Genomic DNA, 20,095 nt, shown 5'->3' on the forward strand with positions numbered 1-20,095 from the left:
AACCATATTCCAACATCGTGTACACAGACTTTCCATGAGGCTTGTTGTGTTGCTTACCTGTATAAATCGAAATTGTATTTTGTACAATCTGAATGCTGCATACATGCACAAAAAGCAAATAATTTACTGGTTGCTACAGTTTTTGCGATAAATCTCATAGCATTACCATCCCTGAAAGGATTTTTCCACTGATGTGCGTAAATGTTTTAGTGTGGACAGAGATACTTTTACGAACAGAGTGAAAACACTATTTGGACAGAGATCCTTTTTGTTTAAAACTCATGTTTTTAAATTAAAACGTAGTAGAGCGGATGTAACCAAATTGTGATTTTGGCTTTGATTTGTATTGGCAATGTAAGTGCCTGTCTTCAAGTGCCCACTCAGCAGACTGAATCAGAGGTAGCCCCCTTCAAAGAATATGGGTCACAGTTCAGTGGAGGAGTTCCAAGAAGGATGAATCTGGTGGGATTCTCTGTGTGATGGGATTTGAGGCATGCCTCTTATTGCAGAGTATATTTTGACCCTTCTCTTTACAGAATGTCTGAGCTACTCCTCAGGAAGATGCCTCTGTAGGCCTGAATGAGACTCCCACTTTCATATTTGTTTGGCACCGTATGTAAGAGCTGTTTTAGTGTGTGTCTAAACAGCTTCACTAATTGCTTCTCCCTCTTGGTGGATGGCATTGCATGTGCAAATAAGTCCCAAAAAGAATCTCTTGGTCTTGCTAGATGAATGAAAGTCTCATTTTGTGTGTCTAAACATGTCTCAGAGTTTCTTATTTTTTGTGAGTAATTTGGAGGTTATTCATCTACATCTAATCTGCTGTCCTACCTCCCCAGACACCTTTTCATTGATCTGGCCTTGTTATATTTACTATGAACATTGCTTGAAGAGTAGCTTAATAGGTTTCTTTCTTTTTTTTTCTTTATTTATAAAGCACATTTATAGACTCTTTAAACAGTGTTGTACACTACAGAAAACAATTAAAACACACAGTTACATACAATAAAAAAATAAAATTAAGACAACATTTCAACAAAAGAACATAAAATGAAGGAGCCAAGAAAGGTTACTAATATGCTAACTAAAAAGGTGCCTCTTAACTACTTTTATCCGCCCTCTCAAACTTGCAGTTTTTAATGTTTACAGGATTAAATTACTATTATTATGTCTTTGCAGCCTACGAGCAATTACACTCCAAAACTTAGAGTCCCATCGACACAATTTTTCCCACTCTTTCTAAATTAGAAACTTTACTAAACAAGTTCTGCCCAATTTTCCTCACCTCCCACCTAACTTCTATTCTGGAAGAACTATTTATCAGTCTTGAGTAATCAGACAGCATTTTTGTAATATATAAAACTATTCTAAAGTCCCTTCCTTTTAAAGATCCCAGAGTACAGTGGGAGAAGGATCTCTTACTCAACATTTCAGAAACGGAGTGGAAGGCAGCCACGCACAGAATTCACTCGAGCTCCATATACGCAAAGCATACAATTATTCAACTTATCATCTTTAATCGAACACATCTGTCTTGTTGAAAATTGTCCAAAATGTTTCCAGGGCAAGATCCAACTTTCTAAATGTTGCAATCGAGCTCCAGCCTCACTGGGCCACATGTTTTGGGGCTGCACCAAATCAATATCATCCATCCATCCATTTTCCAACCTGTTGAATCTGAACACAGGGTCACAGGGGTCTGCTGGAGCCAATCCCAGCCAACATAGGGCGCAAGGCAGGAACCAATCCCGGGCAGGGTGCCAACCCACCGCAGGACACACACACCCACACACCAAGCACACATTAGGGACAATTTAGAATCGCCAGTCCACCTAACCTGCATGTCTTTGGACTGTGGGAGGAAACAATTAATATCATTCTGGACCAAAATCTTGAAATGCCTATCAGACAGCCTTGGTATTACAATCCCACCTAATCCATTGACAGCTGTGTTTGGTGGACTCACAGATGGGTTAAAAGTGAAGAAGGACAAACAAACTGTGATTGCCTTTACTACACTATTGGCACGTAGACTTATCCTGTTCAACTGGAAGAATCCTAACCAACCTCTTTTAAGTCAGTGTGTAACTAATGTTATATACTGTTTGAAATTGGAAAAAATTTAATTCTCACTGATTTGTTCAAAATTGTTTTAAAACCAGGCAGGATCTAATCAATAACATTTTAGAATAAGCATTTATATTGGGGAAAAGGATTCTCTTCATTCTTTTCTACAACTGTAATTAAGTTTTACTCTGGATGTTGCCCTTCCTCTTTTTCTCTTGGGTGGGGGTTGAATTGAACTTATTTTTGTTAAAATTGACTTGTTTTTTATGGAATGTTACTTGCTTTTAATATATTCAGTAAAAAAATGTATCAGTTGCATTAGCAGCCCATAAAGCATAAGGATGGATATTCCACCATTTCAGTGCAACAGATTAAAAAACCCAATCCCAACAAGTCTTTAGAAGAGTACATGGAACAATAAGAAGACTCTGGTTAGATGATTTAAGTGGGAGACTAGTAGTACAATGTTGTAAAAAATCTGAAATATATTGTGGTATTTTATCATGCGGGCGGCACGGTGGCGTAGTGGTAGCGCTGCCGCCTCGCAGTTAGGAGACCCGGATTCGCTTCCCAGGTCCTCCCTGCGTGGAGTTTGCATGTTCTCCCCGTGTCTGCGTGGGTTTCCTCCGGGCGCTCCGGTTTCCTCCCACAATCCAAAGACATGCAGGTTAGGTGGATTGGCAATTCTAACTTGTCCCTCGTGTGTGCTTGGTGTTTGTGTGTGTCCTGCGGTGGGTTGGCGCCCTGCCCAGGATTGGTTCCTGCCTTGTGCCCTATGTTGGCTGGGATTGGCTCCAGCAGACCCCCGTGACCCTGTATTTGGATTCAGTGGGTTAGAAAATGGATTGATGGATGGATTTTATCATGCAGAGCTCTACAATGATTACTAAAATTTTAAAACGGATTCTAAATTCTACCAGAAGTCAGCAAAGTGAAGATAAATTCGAAGTAATGCGAGTCCACTTATTGGAGCTGGTTAACAATCTAGCAGTAGCATTATGAAAAAACTGAAGACGCAGCAGTGACATCTTGTTTAAACATATAAATAAAGAATTACAATAATCAAGACATGAAAAAGTAAAAGTATGCATTAACATCTCCATTTGAGACTTCGATACTACTGTTCTTAGCTTTGATATAATCCTCAGATGATATAAACAAGAGCGAGGTAAGGACCTCACATGAACATCAATGTTTAAAGACTGGTCAAACATAATACCCAAGTTTCAGACACAAGATTTAAAGTTGGGTGAAACAGCCGATAACCCGAGACTGATAACCTGAGACTTTTTGCTAGCAGACCCATTTTTTTCAGTGTTACCTGGTTAGGATCCACGTCATAGCCATGCCTGGCTGCAAGGGTGCGACCCATAGCAAGGTTTATCACATAGCCTACAATTGCTAGTGAGAAGGCCGTGCCAATCATATACCCCCAGTATTTCACCTCTGGGAGAACAGGGGCTGGAAAACTAGAAAATAAGGTAAAGAAGAAGAAGAAAATATCAGTGTGATGTGAAGAAGAAAGACTCTCCTCTAAAAGTACCATATTACATTACCGTTATACAGACTTACCCCAAAGGAATTGGGCCAACGTTATCCATATGGTATTTATGGGGCATGTTCAGAGGTCCAGAGATAGCTGTGGCCACAATGACCTAAATTAAACATTTAGGATAAGTACAGATCTACTGGTATTTCTTATTTCTGCATTCTCCTCTAATTCACTTTCAAAACAACATCCTCCTGAAGAACCCCTGTTGCTTTTGAAATTAAATTGAGTTCTATGTGTGCAAGTCAGTGTGTCTGTCCGGCCCGGAAGTGAGACTTAGAGTCGGGGTGAGGGCTCCAGCTCCAAGGATACGCAAGTGAGGCCAGCACACCGGCAAGGAAACCTCCTAAGAAAGACAGTCGCTTAGCTAATAATGCACAAGCGATGCGAGCATGTCGGCAACATGAATCCTCATAGCAGAGAGATGCCCAAAGTAGTTCTGACAATTTCAATACTTTGTAGGATCCCGTGATTTTAACAACACGGGATTACACAGTTAGTATATAGCAGATGACTGGCAGCATTCTTTATGTTTGAGCTGCACCGCGCCCCTGCTGCTTTTGAAATTAAATAAAGTTGGCCGGTTCCGAGCATCAACTGTATGATAACCAAAATACAAGACCGCAAGACAAGGACATTAGTGAGTCTCTGATTGTTTGTTGATTTATTTTTATTTTTAAAGTTGTGGGTTTTTTTAAATTATGTTTTTCTCAAACAATTTAAAAAAACAAAACAACTGTATTTTCCTCCCGGGCAATGCTGGGTATTTCAGCTAGCTTCTATATAAACTTCTCACGAAAATGACAAACAAACAGAATGTCAAGGTGAACATAGCCTTACATAATAAAAATAAATCAATAACAATAATTCTTAAGAATACAAAAATAGCTTACAGCAGTTTTGATTTCTGCTTAACTTGTCACATCATTTTCAGTTTTACTTTTTGCCTAATTTCATTAAATGTCTGATATTTGGTAGAAAAATAGAACATCTTACACTGTGCTGGCAATTACATTTTATATCATTGGTCTGTTTTGTCCGTTGACGCTCCATGAAATTCCCAATTACTGTGGAGCTGTTATTGTTGGGAATTTCCAATCCGTGTCGGTGCATGCTACCATATTTACTTCATGCACATGACTAATAAGTGTACTACGCCAGCTGCTGTCTATTGTTATTTGAGAACCTCAGGAGAATTCCTTCAATAGAGTGCGACCCACACTTTGGCTTGTGAACTCATCCATTCCAGCTTTTATATCTTTTGAATCATTTACATTTTGTATATTAAGTTTTTCAACTTTTTGTTTTTTTGCAGTTCAGCATACGGTAATCAACGACAATCACGAGCACGGAGTATACAAATGTGTGAGCTAAAAGCTACTAATTTGGAAGAGCTAAGCAGGAGTTCATCATTTTCATTGTCAGTTTTAATTTTAAAATTCATTTCATAGTTCATTAGATACAAATTTTACTACATTTATATACAGTACTGTATATGTTAGCTTGAAATTCATTCTTTTTTATATTGAAATAGCACAAAGAAATCAGATTGTGTTCCTTTAATTTTATGGATGATTATAATTGTAACATTATGTATTGATTCATTCATGTAGCAGGTATAGTTTATGGTTTTGATAACCATACACTTAGAAGACCAGAAAAGTGTGCAGACTTAGTGCTTGATTTCTGCATGAATGGCTAAAATGTATGGTAAGTTGAATTCAGTGGGTTTACAGCCCACTTGTTCTAAAAGGTCTTCAATTTATTTATTAGATTATCGGATGTACACATCAAAAAAAGCTATCAGAGCCCTTACAGACATTGTCAAAAGAGCCTCTAGATCACGGGACCCCAACTCCAGACCTGGAGGGCCCCAGTGGCTGCAGATTTTCATTCTAACCCTTCTCTTAATTAGTGCACTGTTTTTGCTGCTTATTAATCAATATTATTATTATATTAACTTCTTTTGAATTAATCTTATTTAACTTGCTTTTTTAAGATTAGTTCCCCCGAATTTCTTCATCATTCCTCTGAATTGCTTCATTTCTTTCCATAAATGATACCCAAACAGAAATGAAATGTGAAGTGAGTGAGCCAACAGAAGACCAATTAAGTCAGGGCCTCAAACTCACACCAGTTTCACTCCAACCAGTTGCTTAATTAAGCTTACGATTCTTGTTGTTAATTTAACCCATTCTTTAATTCCATAGCTAGTTGTTGCTCTTATTGTACAATAGCAGATATTTCTGAAATTGTTGATTTTCTCTTTTCTAAGAGCACTGTTAACATGTTTGTGAACCTGAGCAGATCATTATTTCATTCCATGGCATGTTGCTGCTCTCATTCTGCCACAACAGACATTTCCCAGAACTGTAGATTTTCTATTTTTTCAAAAAAAACAACGTCAAAATGTTTTGGTGAGCTGAGTGATCAGTCTTACTGAGAATTCACCTTTCTTTATTTTTGGATATTGTATGATGGTCACAGTTTGCGGGTCATGTTTTGGTTCATTTTGTATCTCACTATTGTTTGGCTGCTACTTAAGGAAAAAGAAACAATTAAGGTGTCTGAGTCTTCAAGCTGAAGAAATTCATGGGAACAATTCTTAAAAAAGCAAGCCAAACAAAATTAAATCAAAAGAAGTTAATTAGCAGCCAAAACAGGTCACAAATTAAGAAAAGGGTTAGACTTAAAACCTGCAGCCACTGATGCCCTCCAGGACCGGAGTTGGGGAGCCCTGATCTAGATGGTTATAGTTTGTGATGAATGGCTGGGAATGCTACTTGAACATGGGCTAGGAAAGCATAAGGGACAGTGTCTGATATTGAAAGACCTTGAACACCCAATGATCACAGGTCACACCACTCATAAAGTGCCCAGGTGTATCAAAAGTGTCCTGGCAGAAAATAATGTATAATGGGACCAGAAGATAAGATGTGGACAAGAAGGTTTGTAATTGGATACTTAAATATGCAGTCGTCTAGTGAAAAACCTATGGTGACATCTCACGCTGTGCACTTCTGAGTTGTTTCCTAAACAACACAGTACTGACCACCCATCACAATGGTGATGACTGTGAAAAATTAAATGATAATTAAAAAGACATAAATCAATTTTTCTTTAAGAAACTCAAAATCCTCATGTTCGAAAACCTAGTATGGGTAACACAAAGTACCCCAAAATCTGTTAAACAGACCAAAATAAATTGCTTTTAAACCATATCATAACATAATAACGTTATAGTCACAGATATAAACATGTATCAATGTTGTCTGAGGTGTAAGGATTGTAAGCATTGCACTGATTTGATGCAATGTGGACTGATAGCATAGATGGCAGGACTCCATCTGTTTACGGGTACAGCAGTACAGGTGATCATTTTTTTACTGTTACTTAATATTCTTAGTTCATGTTTTTTATTTGTACACCTCAGCACACATTTTTATTTTTTTATTTCTTGCTTTCATGTAATTAAACAATTTTAGCAACATTATATATTGAATTTATCAGCATAGATTAAAACCTTATGTGCTATAAACAGCTTCACCTTAGTCAAGCTTACTAGCAACCTGTAGTTAAACATGAAATTCTCTAGCTTACCTTTTATCTTCTGAGTTCAGTGTACTTCATTTAGGGTCACCAACTGTAATTTATTATATGCTTAATGCCTGTATGTCATTAATTATAGTGATCACTGAAAGAGCCACTCAATAAAAAAACAGAAAAACTCACTATTATTATCTCGATAGGGATGGGGAAAGGAATTTTGTGCTTGAATTTCAAGTTGAGTTCCTTCACAATGATCAAGGCCACGCTGCTCACAAGGGCAAATATGAGTGATGCTACATTGGTTTTGTGGAGATTACTGCAGAGGTTTATCAGGGTCTAAGAGTCAAAGAAGAAGATTTTTCATGTTAAGCGTAACACTAAAGACACAACAACCACCTGAGTAGCCATCCACCCTTCCACTCATTATCAAATCCAAACAATCCAGCTGAAGTTCTTAGGGGCCAGAAATTATCCCAGCAATATTTGGTACAAATCAAGACCCAATCCTAGATACAGCTCCAGTCTGTTGTAAAATAAACACACATATATACAAATATAATCACTCATTCTGCGCCAATTTACAACCAACCAAATCTGCACACCTAGAGCTTTAGAACATTCTGGAAGAGAACAGGCCATTGTGGTATAGTGGGTCTGTGGGTTCAGCAATTAGAGGACCATTTTAAATAAATAATTGAATAACTGGCTCAGTCTCCATGGGTGTGCGTGCTCACGCAGCTGCAGGAAGTTGGTGATGTAGTTGAGGTGAGACTTACCTGCACGTGATGGTGCAGTCTATCTCAACTTATTTAGCGGCTTCCTGCGGTGCACAATTGAGCCACTGCACCCATGGAGATATATAAGGGAGAGCTATCAGGAAGAAAGGGCAGTGAAGTTAAAGAGAGGAATGGAGAGAAACTGCTGCAAGAGTGGAGGAAGCAGGAGGATGGAAGCTGAGCCCCAGGAAGGAGTGTGTAGCTGTTACTTAGGAGGGGGCTGTGGGATCTCTCCTGTTGAGCAACCATGTACCAGGAGTGACCATTATGTTCAGGGGGTGCTCTCGCTGGGATTAGCCAGTGATTGGCAGCGGTGGGAGGACAGTGCAATCTCACTGGGAGGAGCCAGATATCGACAGCAGTGCAAGCGGAGCAGGGCTCGGCGGCTCCCCATGGAACATTTGTGGGTTCGGCAGCAGGGAGATGGGCCAAAATAAAAGGTTGTCTGTGCCTGTTGGTCGACATCTTTCCGTACTCCAAGGCCCGATCAATGTAAGACAGAGAGACATCAACTTTAAAAGGAAGGCACCAGGGCTAAGAACTGGGAAAGACAGTTCCCTGCCTGCATTTTTAACCTCATTTAATGGATTATTTACAATCACAGTTCACTTCTTTTTATGAATTATTTATTATAAAATTTTTGCACGCCACTTTTGAACACTGTTTTGAAGTTTTAAATAAAAGCACTGATGCACTGTTGCACCAACCCCTTGCTTTGTGTGTTGTGTCCTCATCTGTTAGGTTCATGCCTCAGTTACGTTATCAGCGGTAGCAGATACAAGAGACTCCCTAGAGCAACTGGGAGTGTGGAGCTAACACGCAACATCACAGTCATTCAGCCAAACAAAGTTCTCTAGTCCTATCCACCTAATTCTTCTAAACTAACATCAATTCAAGTTTTGAAGGTCCCTACTGTCTACCACAATACTTGGTCACTTATTCCATGTGTCTGTGGCTCTCTGTGTAAATTAAAGTTTCCTAACGCTTTTGTGAAATTTACCCTTACTTTTCCATGTTCCTGATGAACTCATTATAAAATAACAGTCTAGATACACTGTACTAATTCCCTTTTAAATTTTAAACACTTCAGTCATCCATCCATCCATTATCCAACCCTCTATATCCTAACTACAGGGTCACGGGGGTCTGCTGGAGCCAATCCCAGCCAACACAGGGCGCAAGGCAGGAAACAAACCCCAGGCAGGGCACCAGCCCACCACAGACACTTCAGTTAGCTCTCCTCTTAATCTTCTTTTACTTAAACTGTAAAGGCTCAGCTCTTTTAATCTTTCCTCGTAACTCATCCCCAGTAGCCCTGGAATCAGCCTAGTTGCTCTTCTCTGGGCTTTCCTTTGTGCTGCTATGTTCTTTTTATAGCCTGGAGTCAAAAATGTCACACAGTCCTTCAGATGAGGCCTCACCAGTGTGTTATAAAGCTTGAGCAGAACTTCCTTGGACTTGTACTCCACACCTCAAGGCGCTATATAACCTGACATTCTGTTGGCTTTCTTAATGACATCTGAACACTATCTGACAGTTGAGAGTGTAGAGTCTACTATAACTCCTAAATCCTTCTCATAAGAAGTCCACATCTTTGAAATATGGAATAAAAACTGCAGTTCCACAAGAAAATACTAACACAGACACAGATAGAACATGCATCCTGCACACAGATGCTATTAGAGTTCATCTCTGCAATGTCTTACTGACCCATGGTGTAACCCGTCTCCACTACACTTCACTGTTAAGGCCTGCCAAATAAATGTGATTAAAAAATAATTGCAGACTAATTGCTAACAATGAAGACCCATAACTACGAACGATATGAAACATAACATAAACATAATGCAAGTTCTACTTCTAAGAGTGACAAAAATCTGGAAGGGAATTTGTGGCAACACCCACTTTCACAGCAGCTAGTGGTCCGCTATATGGAGGAACATGGATCCCGAAAATATACTTCAGCACAGAGATAAGAATTTGCAAGCCAGCCGCTGTCATAAAACCACGGATGAATGACTCTGACAAGTAGATAGCCACAAACCCAAACTGCATCAGTCCCAAGCTGATCTGTGGGCAGAAAACATTAGAATATTAGTTACTCCATGGAGTGAGATATTACTCTTGGGGTTCAGAGAATGTTCACACTTTAAGGGGGTACACAGGATGTCTACAACACCTCTTTAATCAAGTGTCTCACAGTGTAGAATGACTAATGCACTTTTTCAGGCACAGCAGCAGTTTCATTTCTGCCTATGGCTCCCACAAATGCCTTCTCAAATTACTCACCTGAATAAGAGCTGTGAGACACGCCAGTGTTGCGGAAATCCCCAGACGGGCATTATCAAGGGCAGCCTCCTCTGCAGATTTCTCAGCGGTGCTGTTGTAATGTTCAGTGTGGCTGGGGGCACCAGGTCCATGCAGACGATGCCCACAATAATGCTGAGCACAGCAAAGGTGCCTGTCAGTAGTTTTAAAAGAGATGTAAGGTTGTAAAAGTGCAGTTACACTGTAATGGATCAGCACCCCTTAAACTAACTAAATCTCCTACACTTTGATGAATTTTTCACTGAATATAATCGTCAACTTTAAACTCTGCAAAATTAGCTGTCCAGATTCAAACACTAGGAATGAAAGTGATGACATGATATATGCTATACTGTGGGAAATTAAATTAGTAAAGAATCCCTCCATGTATAAAGAATTAGTCATCCTGATTACACTGTACGTGTGTGAAACTGAAGGGTCAGCGTAGGACAGATAAGTGTGCTTAAAAACTGAACTTTAATATAGTGTTGGTCCCTAAGGGTCCACCATGAACTGCATTTTGAGCTTTTTATTGACTATTGTGTCACAAAGCTGTTAAACTCAGCAGTTTACAAAACATAGAGTGGATTCAAACAGTATTCAGACCACTTCTCTTTCTACACACTTTATTGCGTTGTTGGTTTAATTTGAAATGGATAAATTTGCCCTTTTTGCCCATCAGTCTACACTCACCAACCCATAATGGCATAGTGAAAACATGTTTTCAGTAAGGTTTGTAATTGTTTTAAATTTCAAAGATATTTTTCATTCATGGAAGTATTTAGACCCTTTGCTATGGTCTTCAGATTGTGGTCAGGTGCATCATAGTTCCTTGAGATCCTTCTAGAATTCTAGAGTTCACCTGTGGCACATTGAATTGAGTTGACATCATTTAGAAAAGAACACACTTGTGTAGAGAAGGTTGTACAACTCACACTGCATGTCAGGACAAAAACCTAGCTATGAAGTCCAAGGACCTCTCTACAAACCTCTAAGATCACATTTCAGAGAGGCACAGATCAGGGCAAGGGGATAAAACCATTTCTAAAGCTTAGAATAGTCCTAGGAGCACAGTGGGTTCAGTAATTGCAATGAACCACCAGGACTCTTCCTAGAGTTTTATCCATCCAATAGATCTGAGTAACCAGGCAAGAAGAACTTTAGTCAGAGAAGTGAACAAGAATGCAGTGGTCACTCTAATAGAGCTTCAGAAATCTTCTGCTGAGATGGGAGAGCTTGTTGGAAAGATGGCCATCTGAGCAAGCAGTCTATCAATCAGGTGTTTTTGGTTGAGTGGCTAGACAGAAGACACTCTTGATTAAAAGGCATACGGTGGATTCTAAAAGACTTTGAGAGAATGAGGAAACCAGTCTTTGGTCTGATGAGTCATAAATGTAACTATTTGGGCAATCTCCAAGCAGTATGTCTAGTGAAGACCAGGCATTGCTCATCACAAGCCTGAAACTGTATGATAGCATCATGTTATGGACAAGTGCTTCTCAGCGGTAGAGACAGAAAGACTGGTAAGAACTGAGGGAAGCATGATTGCAGCCAAATACAGAGAAGAAAACCTGCTCCAGAGTGCAAGTGACCTCAGACTGGGGAGATGGTTCACCTTTTAACACAATATCGACCCAAAGTATACAGTCAAGACAACTTTGGAGTGGAGTTGTTGTGTCTGCCTAAGGTAAAGTCATCCCTGATGGAGGATGGCAGGAATCGTGGGGTAGAGGGGTCCTTTCATCGGATTGACTGGCCCAGGCTGTTTCAGCTGTGGAATGGCCAATACGGGGAGGCAGCTAGCTGGCCTTCAGGACTCTAAACAAATCCAAATCATATTATGTGATATTATCTACTGTTAAATTCTTTTCCGTACTTGTAAAAGTTTTATTTTTATACTGTATTGAGGATTTGTTCTGTTCTGTGTATTGTATTGTATTGTATTGACCCCCTTCTTTTTGACACCCACTGCACGCCCAACCTACCTGGAAAGGGGTCTCTTTTTGAACTGCCTTTCCCGAGGTTTCTTCTATTTTTTTCCCTTTCTAAAGTTTTTCCTTGTCTTCTTAGAGAGTCAAGGCTGGAGGACTGTCAAGAGGCAGGGCCTGTTAAAGCCCATTGCGGCACTTCTTGTGTGATTTTGGGCTTTATAAAAATAAATTGTATTGTAAATTATATCTGTGACAAGTCTGACTGTCCTTGAGTGGACCAGTCAAAGCTCAGACTAGATCCCCATACCACATCTGCAGAGGGACCAAAAGATGGCAGTTTGCAGACACTTACCATCCAATATAATGGAGCTTGAGGGGGTCTACCAGGAGGAATGGAATAAACTCTCCAAATCTAGATGTGCAAAGCTTGTATAGATTTACCCAAGAAGACTCAAAGCTGTAATTGCTGCTTTAGCAAAGGGCTGAATTAAGGGTCTGAATTCTTAAATGAATGAGAGAGTTCAATTTTTGATTTTTAATAGATTTGCAAACCTTTCTAAAAAACTTGTTTTTATTTTGTCATTATAGGTTATTGAGTGAAAATTGATGGGAGAAAATGGCATTTTTTAAATTTAAAATGAAATTTACAACACAATAAATTGTGCAGAAAGTGAAGATCTGAATACTTTCTGAATTTACTGTAAATAGAGTTTTACTGTATTAAGTAAACATGAAGAATTTGTACATTTCATGAGTTTATTAGTGAAAGGTCAAGCAAAATGACACCTTTTATTGGCTAACTAAAAAGATTACAATATGCAAGCTATCGAGGCAACTCAGGCCCCTTCTTCAGGCAAGATGTAATATTCTAATATTTTATTAGAAATACTGGAGTTTATTATATTTCATTTTTGTTGTTTAACATATCAGGTTACACAACAAATGGAGCTGTTTAGAAGTTTGCCTCCTATACCTTTATTTTTACGCCAGGAGTCATGTTCTACGTGAGTGGATGTGTGCAGGATTATCAGAGAGAGAAACACACTTTACTGACAAATTGCTTGTCTAGTTTTCGGCCTTTTTGTTTGGATGTCGGTCTTTCACTTTTTGGTGCAACAATTCCTGATTATGATCTGATATGTCAAAGCCATTCATCCTTACAAAGCACCTCTTCATTCACCACAATAACAAATTTAATCTCTTTATTTGCTAGAAAGTTCTTTAGTTTAAAAGTGCCAAATGACTGAAATATATAGAAGATTTGTTTCAAGGTGTTTTCAGAAGAGTGCAATAGCGGAGGTTGATTCACAGGACATTTATGTCATGGCTTTTTAAAAAGCACCAAGGCATTGTTGAATACAGTTGTACTCTCCAAGTAATTGGTTTGACAATGAGAAACCATTTATTAATGTGGTCTTACCTGGTACCATTTGGTGGGCTGATCCCATGAAGAAGTATGTTATGAGGGGGAAAAAAGATGAGTAGAGCCCATTGACCGGTGGAAGGTTAGCCAGCAATGCAAAGGCCATGCCTGTGAAGGACATGACATGCCAATCAATTGAGTGTTAGAAAATATTAGTGTTCCAGATCTTTTCTGTTGGCTGATTCCATCCGTCCATCCATTATCCAACCCTCTATATCCTAACTACTGGGTCAGGGGTGGCTGATTCAATGTTCATTTTAGTATTTAATTAATTCTTACAAAGCTAACTTCTACCTATAAACAAATTCTACCTATTCCTCCATGAATCCATTTTCTGACCTTCTAAATGCAGTTTATGATTGCTGCACTCCAATTACAAATACATTATAATGAAGATACACAAGCTAATGAGCCTCTGAATCTGCATTTGTCAGATGTTATCCCATTTCTGCAAAAATGTCAGACAGTTGCTGATTGTGGGCAGGCAGAGGGTCGTTTCTCCAGGTTTTGTGATCCAGGAGATCACAAAGGTGCTCTGTGGGATTAAAGATAGGACAGAAACCAGGCCAAGGCAGCACCTGCATACTAGCATTCATTCATCTAAACATTTGGGACAATATCTAATGTATGTGGCCCAGTACAGTCCAGTGATGTCTAGGAAGTTTGAGCACAGGGACTCTGACCAGTCAATTTGCTCCAAGGCCAGCAACATCAAGCCTGTCCTTCATCATCTTATCACAGATGATGATATTGGGCCCATTGGCATATCTAAAACTTTCTCTCAGATGGACCAGTCTGATGTGGAGCTTCTGTTATGCTGTGGTTACTCATGGGAGATTAGATCTTGGATGCTAATCTGTTTTGTTGATCTGTTGACATGTTGCAATTGGTCAAGACAAAGTGGCGCAGCTTAACCCACAGTGTCTGACAATGCTGGCACATGACTACAGAACACTAAGTATTCCTTTTGTCTTATTTTGACCTAAGCTTTGAATTGAGGTATTTTTTCTGTATAAAAGTTAAACCTATAATCATCTTATTCTAGAAAACCCTGTGTTTCTTTTTTCTATCAGTATATACAAAATGTACTTACTGTATACAGCTGACTACTCAGATAAGTATATATGTTGTCATGGGGACCAGAGGGTACCAGGCCTTAAAATGATACCCATAAATTTTGCAACTCCATAAAAAATGGAAAAGTGCATTCTGGGAGAACCAATAACGGAAATATAGTTTGATTCAGATATCTTTGCACAAACTTGATTTGTTAGAGGTGCCACTTCTATCTAACTAGGCAACAGGCTCAATGCATCACCCATAATTACATGCTTATTATTTTTCCCAACTATGGGCATTTTATGACGACTTCTATCGCATTGGTGAGCTGCTCTACCCTAAAGAAGAGGCAAAAATTATTCAGATCACTAGCCAGTTCTATCTTCAGATTTAAGTTGTTTGTTGCTTCCAAGAATAGGGAGAATTAGAAGAACCATGAATAGTGGAAAAAAGTAACAGCAAGTGGATAAAGCAGATCAAAAGTGAAAAGGGCCTTAGAATGATATACTAGAGTTGTGAGAAAGCTTGTTTAACAAATGAGAAACACAGGAAAGCAGAAATACGTGTTGGAGACCATCATCTATAAGCAGATCGTACATTGTTGGTTGCTAGAAAGAATGGTATGGAACATCCTGAGGACACTCACCTTGAGGCACTTGAATGGTCCCGGCACTCACACCGCTGAGCACATCAACAAGCAGAGACTCTTTTACTTTGTACTTAGGAAGCCAAGTGATGATTGGGAAAAGTCTGAACAGGAGGGCCTTAACTCGTGGGCCTGAACACCTGAAAGAAAGCCCTTCAAGGTATGAAAGGAGAATCTACTGGTAGTCAAGGAGAACATGGACATAGGTGGCAGTGAAGAATAATGACATTTCAGGACATCATTGTGGTACGTATGTGTACTTAATAAACTGTGCACTCATATAAATAGCCTTCTTATGAAATATTCTTTCATATACAATATGCAATGCAGTAATACCTTGATTGGTGAAGCCCCACAGACCATTTTAATGAAGTCTACATAAAATGTGGTATGGCGCATGCACAGATTCAAATACCAGTTCACTATAGCGCTAGATGTTCACTGGTGACTTCCATACACAGAAGTGTGTGCTGTAGGGTATCAGTGATATATGAGGGTTAGTTCTCCACTGCACAAAGTCTGCCACTTAACTGACAGGCAACTGATGGGCCAATTGATAATGATGACAATAGGAGAGTGCTTTGTTATCTTGTGTACCATAGTTATGTCAATGCATTCTATAAATTAATACTTATAACTTTCCCAGTACGTCACAATAACATAAACTAGCTTCTTTAGAATCCAAAATACAGATTCTAAAGAGGATACAACTGTAGCAAAGCAATGCCACATAGCAGACTCAATAGGATTAGCACCATGAAAAGAACTGCTTCAGAGTGTTGATAGGGGGCGCCGATAGCAAGCACTCACCTGCAAGCACTTTGCAGAAGCTTCTCCACTGTTAGTCTGTTAGCTTGGGTGTATGGCCACCGGTGACTTTTCTTAAGGATCTGGGGGTGTCAAGCAGTGGCTAAAAGTTTTCATCCTAACCCTTTTCCTAATCGGTGACCAGTTTTCACTGTTTATTAATTTCTTTTCCCTTCATTTTTAATAGTCCTGTTTTTAAGGATTCAGTCCTCTGAATTGATTCTTTTCTTCATTAAATGACAGCCAAACAGAAATGAGACTTGAAACCAGCCAACAGATGACCAGTTACACTGGGGCTTCAAACTCCAACTCTCTTAATGAGAGGCCTGTTAAAATAAATGTCTTGCTGTTAATTAAGCCCATTATTTAGTCCCATTGATTGTTGCTGCTCTCATTCTGCCACAGCAGACATTTCCAGGACTGTAGATTTTCTGTTTTTTTCAAAGAACACTGTCAAAATGTTTTGGTGAGCTGAGTGATCAGTCTTACTGAGATCTTCACGTTTCTTTATTTTCAGATATTGTGTGATATACACAGGTGAGCTGGCCCCGTGGTGGCTTATTTTGTGTCTCATTATTGTTTTTCTGCTAATTGAGGAAAAAGAAACAACTAAGGGGCCTGAGCCAAATTAATTAAAATTAAAGAAAATGAAGTTAATTAGCAGCAAAAAGTAGTCACTAATTAAGAAGATGGTAAGAATGAAAACCTGCAGCCACTGCGGCCCCCCAGAACATCCCTGACTTGGACTGTCTCACAGAGTTGATGAAAGTGAGGCAGGCAGTGTGGCCTCTGTGTGAGAAGCAACCAGAGCAGTCATATGTTTAAGTAGTGAATGAGGGAAATGAGAGCACATGGAATCACATGGTAGGAGCCATGAAAACCAAACTGTCGTCAATGGCATTGTATGGTGGCCATTGAAGGACAAAGGAAACAGCAGATGGCATGAGTCCTGCTTCACCCATACAAACATCTACCCCACATTTTCCTATGTCTTTACACTACATTATCTATTGCCACATGTGTGTAACAGAGGAACGGTCTATTTTCTCCTCCTCTACAGCAACGAGAAGATGCCCTTTATGGGAAAATAACCCCATCCCTTCCAGCTGCAGGGCTATAAAGGTCTGACACCTAATGTGTTGCTATCTCATTTGGACTTGGACTTAGTGGAAGGTCAGAGTTCCCTGTAACAGGCCTGTTCTCAAGAGACACATCCTTTTCTCAAAGCCAGGTAGGTTGGTGGCTTATTTTGTTTTTGTTTTGTGCCCCATAGCACTGATTGTAATTTACATAATTGGAGAATTATTGGAATCTACCTGCAGTTATTCACTTGTCCATGCCATATTCCTCTTATGTTAAATCTACCTCTGATAAAGGTAGAAGTTTCTCATTAAAAATTAATAAAATCCTGGGATGCACATACTTCATTTACCTGAGGTATTATTGTATATTTTTATTTCTGATTACCTTTATTATTATCACTATGTTACAGTGCTAATGTTTCCTTTTTTTGCTATGCATTGCTTGCTTTTTCTTTCATTCTTATGCAGTATAAAACAAGAGCTCTGATAGGAACACAGCTAACTTCTGCCTTCATCTCTGTCTCCTGACAGAGCTTGTTTGTGGATTTGTATTCTGAACAATTATATAATAAAAGCTAATTATAAAATTATTATTTGTGACGTTGGTGTGGTGTTGTTGCATTTTACCTGAGAACTTGTCACAGAGGTCTGCACCTGCACTCAGTGAAGAGCACTATCCATAAATAATGTAAATTTCATTTAATTGAGTTAATGTAGTTATTTTGTCGCCATTGGTAAGTTTGAGGCAGTTCTTTTATTTCACAATGTGATTCCCAGCACTGAACCTGCTCCGTCCAAGGACCTTGCTCACCCTGCTTGACAGAGAGGACCACCTTCAATATCTATACCCAGCTCTGAAACCCTCAAGTTTTAATTGCAGAATTATTGCTGGATTCTTTTCCTGGCAAGTTACATTGCTTAAATGGTATATGGTATCTCCCGCCTCCTTTCTTCTTGGTAACATAACCTATGTATTGTTCCTGAGGACCTCGAACCATGAGGGGCAATGAACCAATAATCTGCCATTTGGGCTATTGTGCGATTGATTCCTTGAAGAGAATAATAATTCCAGATACCCACAGCTTCATTTTGAGGCATGCCTGAACTGAAATGTAGATTTCCAAAACTCACTCAGTCCACTGAGCTGAAATTATGTTTACTTTTATGTGAAGAAAGGATTATGGAAATCTTCATACATTAATTACACTGTTAATATATTAATTGAATTGTTAATATAGGTGTACATATTAACAGTGTAATTAATGTATGAAGAGTTCTATAATTCATTTACGAATGACAATCCTAAATTGACCCAAGTGTGTAGTTGGTGTGTGTGTGTGTGTGTGTGTGCATGCCCACCCTGAGATGGACTGGTGCCCTGTTTAGGGATTGTTCCTGTTTTGCACCCTATGCTAGCTAGAATAAGCTCCAGCATCCCCTACAACCCTATTAAAAACTAAGCAGATTAGAAAATTACTGACTGACAGGCCCTGTTTTGTACTGTATAGATGTATTCTAGGAAACAGATATCTAGTCTCTCTATTATAAAAAAAACCTGTGGAATGAATGACTAGTAGATGATAAGTGATCTTCACGTTAAGATTACGAAAGACAAAAGAACAGTGAGACGAAAGAGAATGGGCAAAAAAACAAAACAAAACAGTAGTGTAAAGGGAAGCAGCACACACAGATACAGGTGTCTCAGTGCACATCATTCAATGCGCAAAACATAGATTTACACAATAAGGGAACATACACTATGAGAATCTGTGGACCCGCAACAGTTAAAGCAATGACAAGTTTAATTTAAAATAAATCACAATTCGTTCAGGTGTATATTTATGATGACAGAGAAGTGATCACAACGCGAGCAGCAGAAACACAAAGTAGGAAGAAGTTCAGCGACTGTAAAGGCTTTAAAAAGATCGAAGGGCAGCGTGACAGCAGCAACCACCCCCCACCGCGCGCGAGCAGCGTTATACGTCCTGCAAGAAAGAATTTAACCACACCCGGTGCCATAAATAAAGGACTAGTATTGGTTTTACATCGTCACACGAGACCAGGCAGTGACCCATTATTTAAAACAAGTCCACAGACATCTAACCCAAGCAGTTGTTGGATTGCATCTGTCAGACAAGCATCATGTGCTCCCAGCTCTTAAAACAATGACAAGAGACAAGCAAAATGTGCACCTCGCCAGCAGATGATGAGACGGCATATCCTTAGCGTCAGTTCAGCCAGCCCTCCCCTTCACAACGCGAGCAGTGTTATACGTCTGGCGAGGAAGAGATGCAACCACGCACGGGGCCGAAAATAAAGGACAAATATTGTTTTTACAAAAGATTTTAAAGCAAAAGTGAAAATAATGCATATGTAACAATTACCAAGAAAATAACAATCTCTTTAAATTGTATATTGCCTGCCTAAGGTAAAGTCATCCCTGATGGAGGATCGTAGGAATCGTGGGAAAGAGGGGTCCTTTCATCGGATTAGCGCTATTTCAGCTGTGGAATGGCAAAATGGGGGAGGCAGCTTGATGAATGAGGTCTCCAGAATTCTAAACAAATCCAAATCATATTATGTGATATCATCTAATGTGAAATTCTTCTCCGACTTCTAGAATTTTTATTTTTATACTGTATTGAGGATTTATTCTGTTCTGTGTATTGTATTGTATTGACCCCCTTCTTTTTGACACCCACTGCATTCCCAACCTACCCGGAAAGAGGTCTCTCTTTGAACTGCCTTTCCCAAGGTTTCTTCGATTTTTTCCCTACAAGGGTTTTTTCTGGTCTTCTTAGAGGGTCAAGGCTGGGGGGCTCTCAGGAGGCAGGGCCTGTTAAAGCCCATTGCGTACTTCTTGTGTGATTTTGGGCTATACAAAAAATAAATTGTATTG

The 20,095-nt window shown here is 39.3% G+C and overlaps 1 protein-coding gene across 1 annotated transcript in view; it reads right to left on the bottom strand.

The window, feature by feature from the left end:
* LOC120536337 (solute carrier family 26 member 9-like) overlaps positions 1-20,095 on the bottom strand; it is a 50,722-nt gene that overhangs the window by 28,354 nt on the left and 2,273 nt on the right. The window contains 8 exon segments of the mRNA XM_039764663.1: positions 3,389-3,536; positions 3,640-3,722; positions 7,349-7,501; positions 9,847-10,011; positions 10,231-10,328; positions 10,331-10,402; positions 13,600-13,710; positions 15,308-15,447. Coding sequence (XP_039620597.1) covers positions 3,389-3,536; positions 3,640-3,722; positions 7,349-7,501; positions 9,847-10,011; positions 10,231-10,328; positions 10,331-10,402; positions 13,600-13,710; positions 15,308-15,447 — 970 coding nt within the window.

Source organism: Polypterus senegalus, chromosome 10, assembly GCF_016835505.1.
Source record: "Polypterus senegalus isolate Bchr_013 chromosome 10, ASM1683550v1, whole genome shotgun sequence".
NCBI lineage: Eukaryota > Metazoa > Chordata > Cladistia > Polypteriformes > Polypteridae > Polypterus > Polypterus senegalus.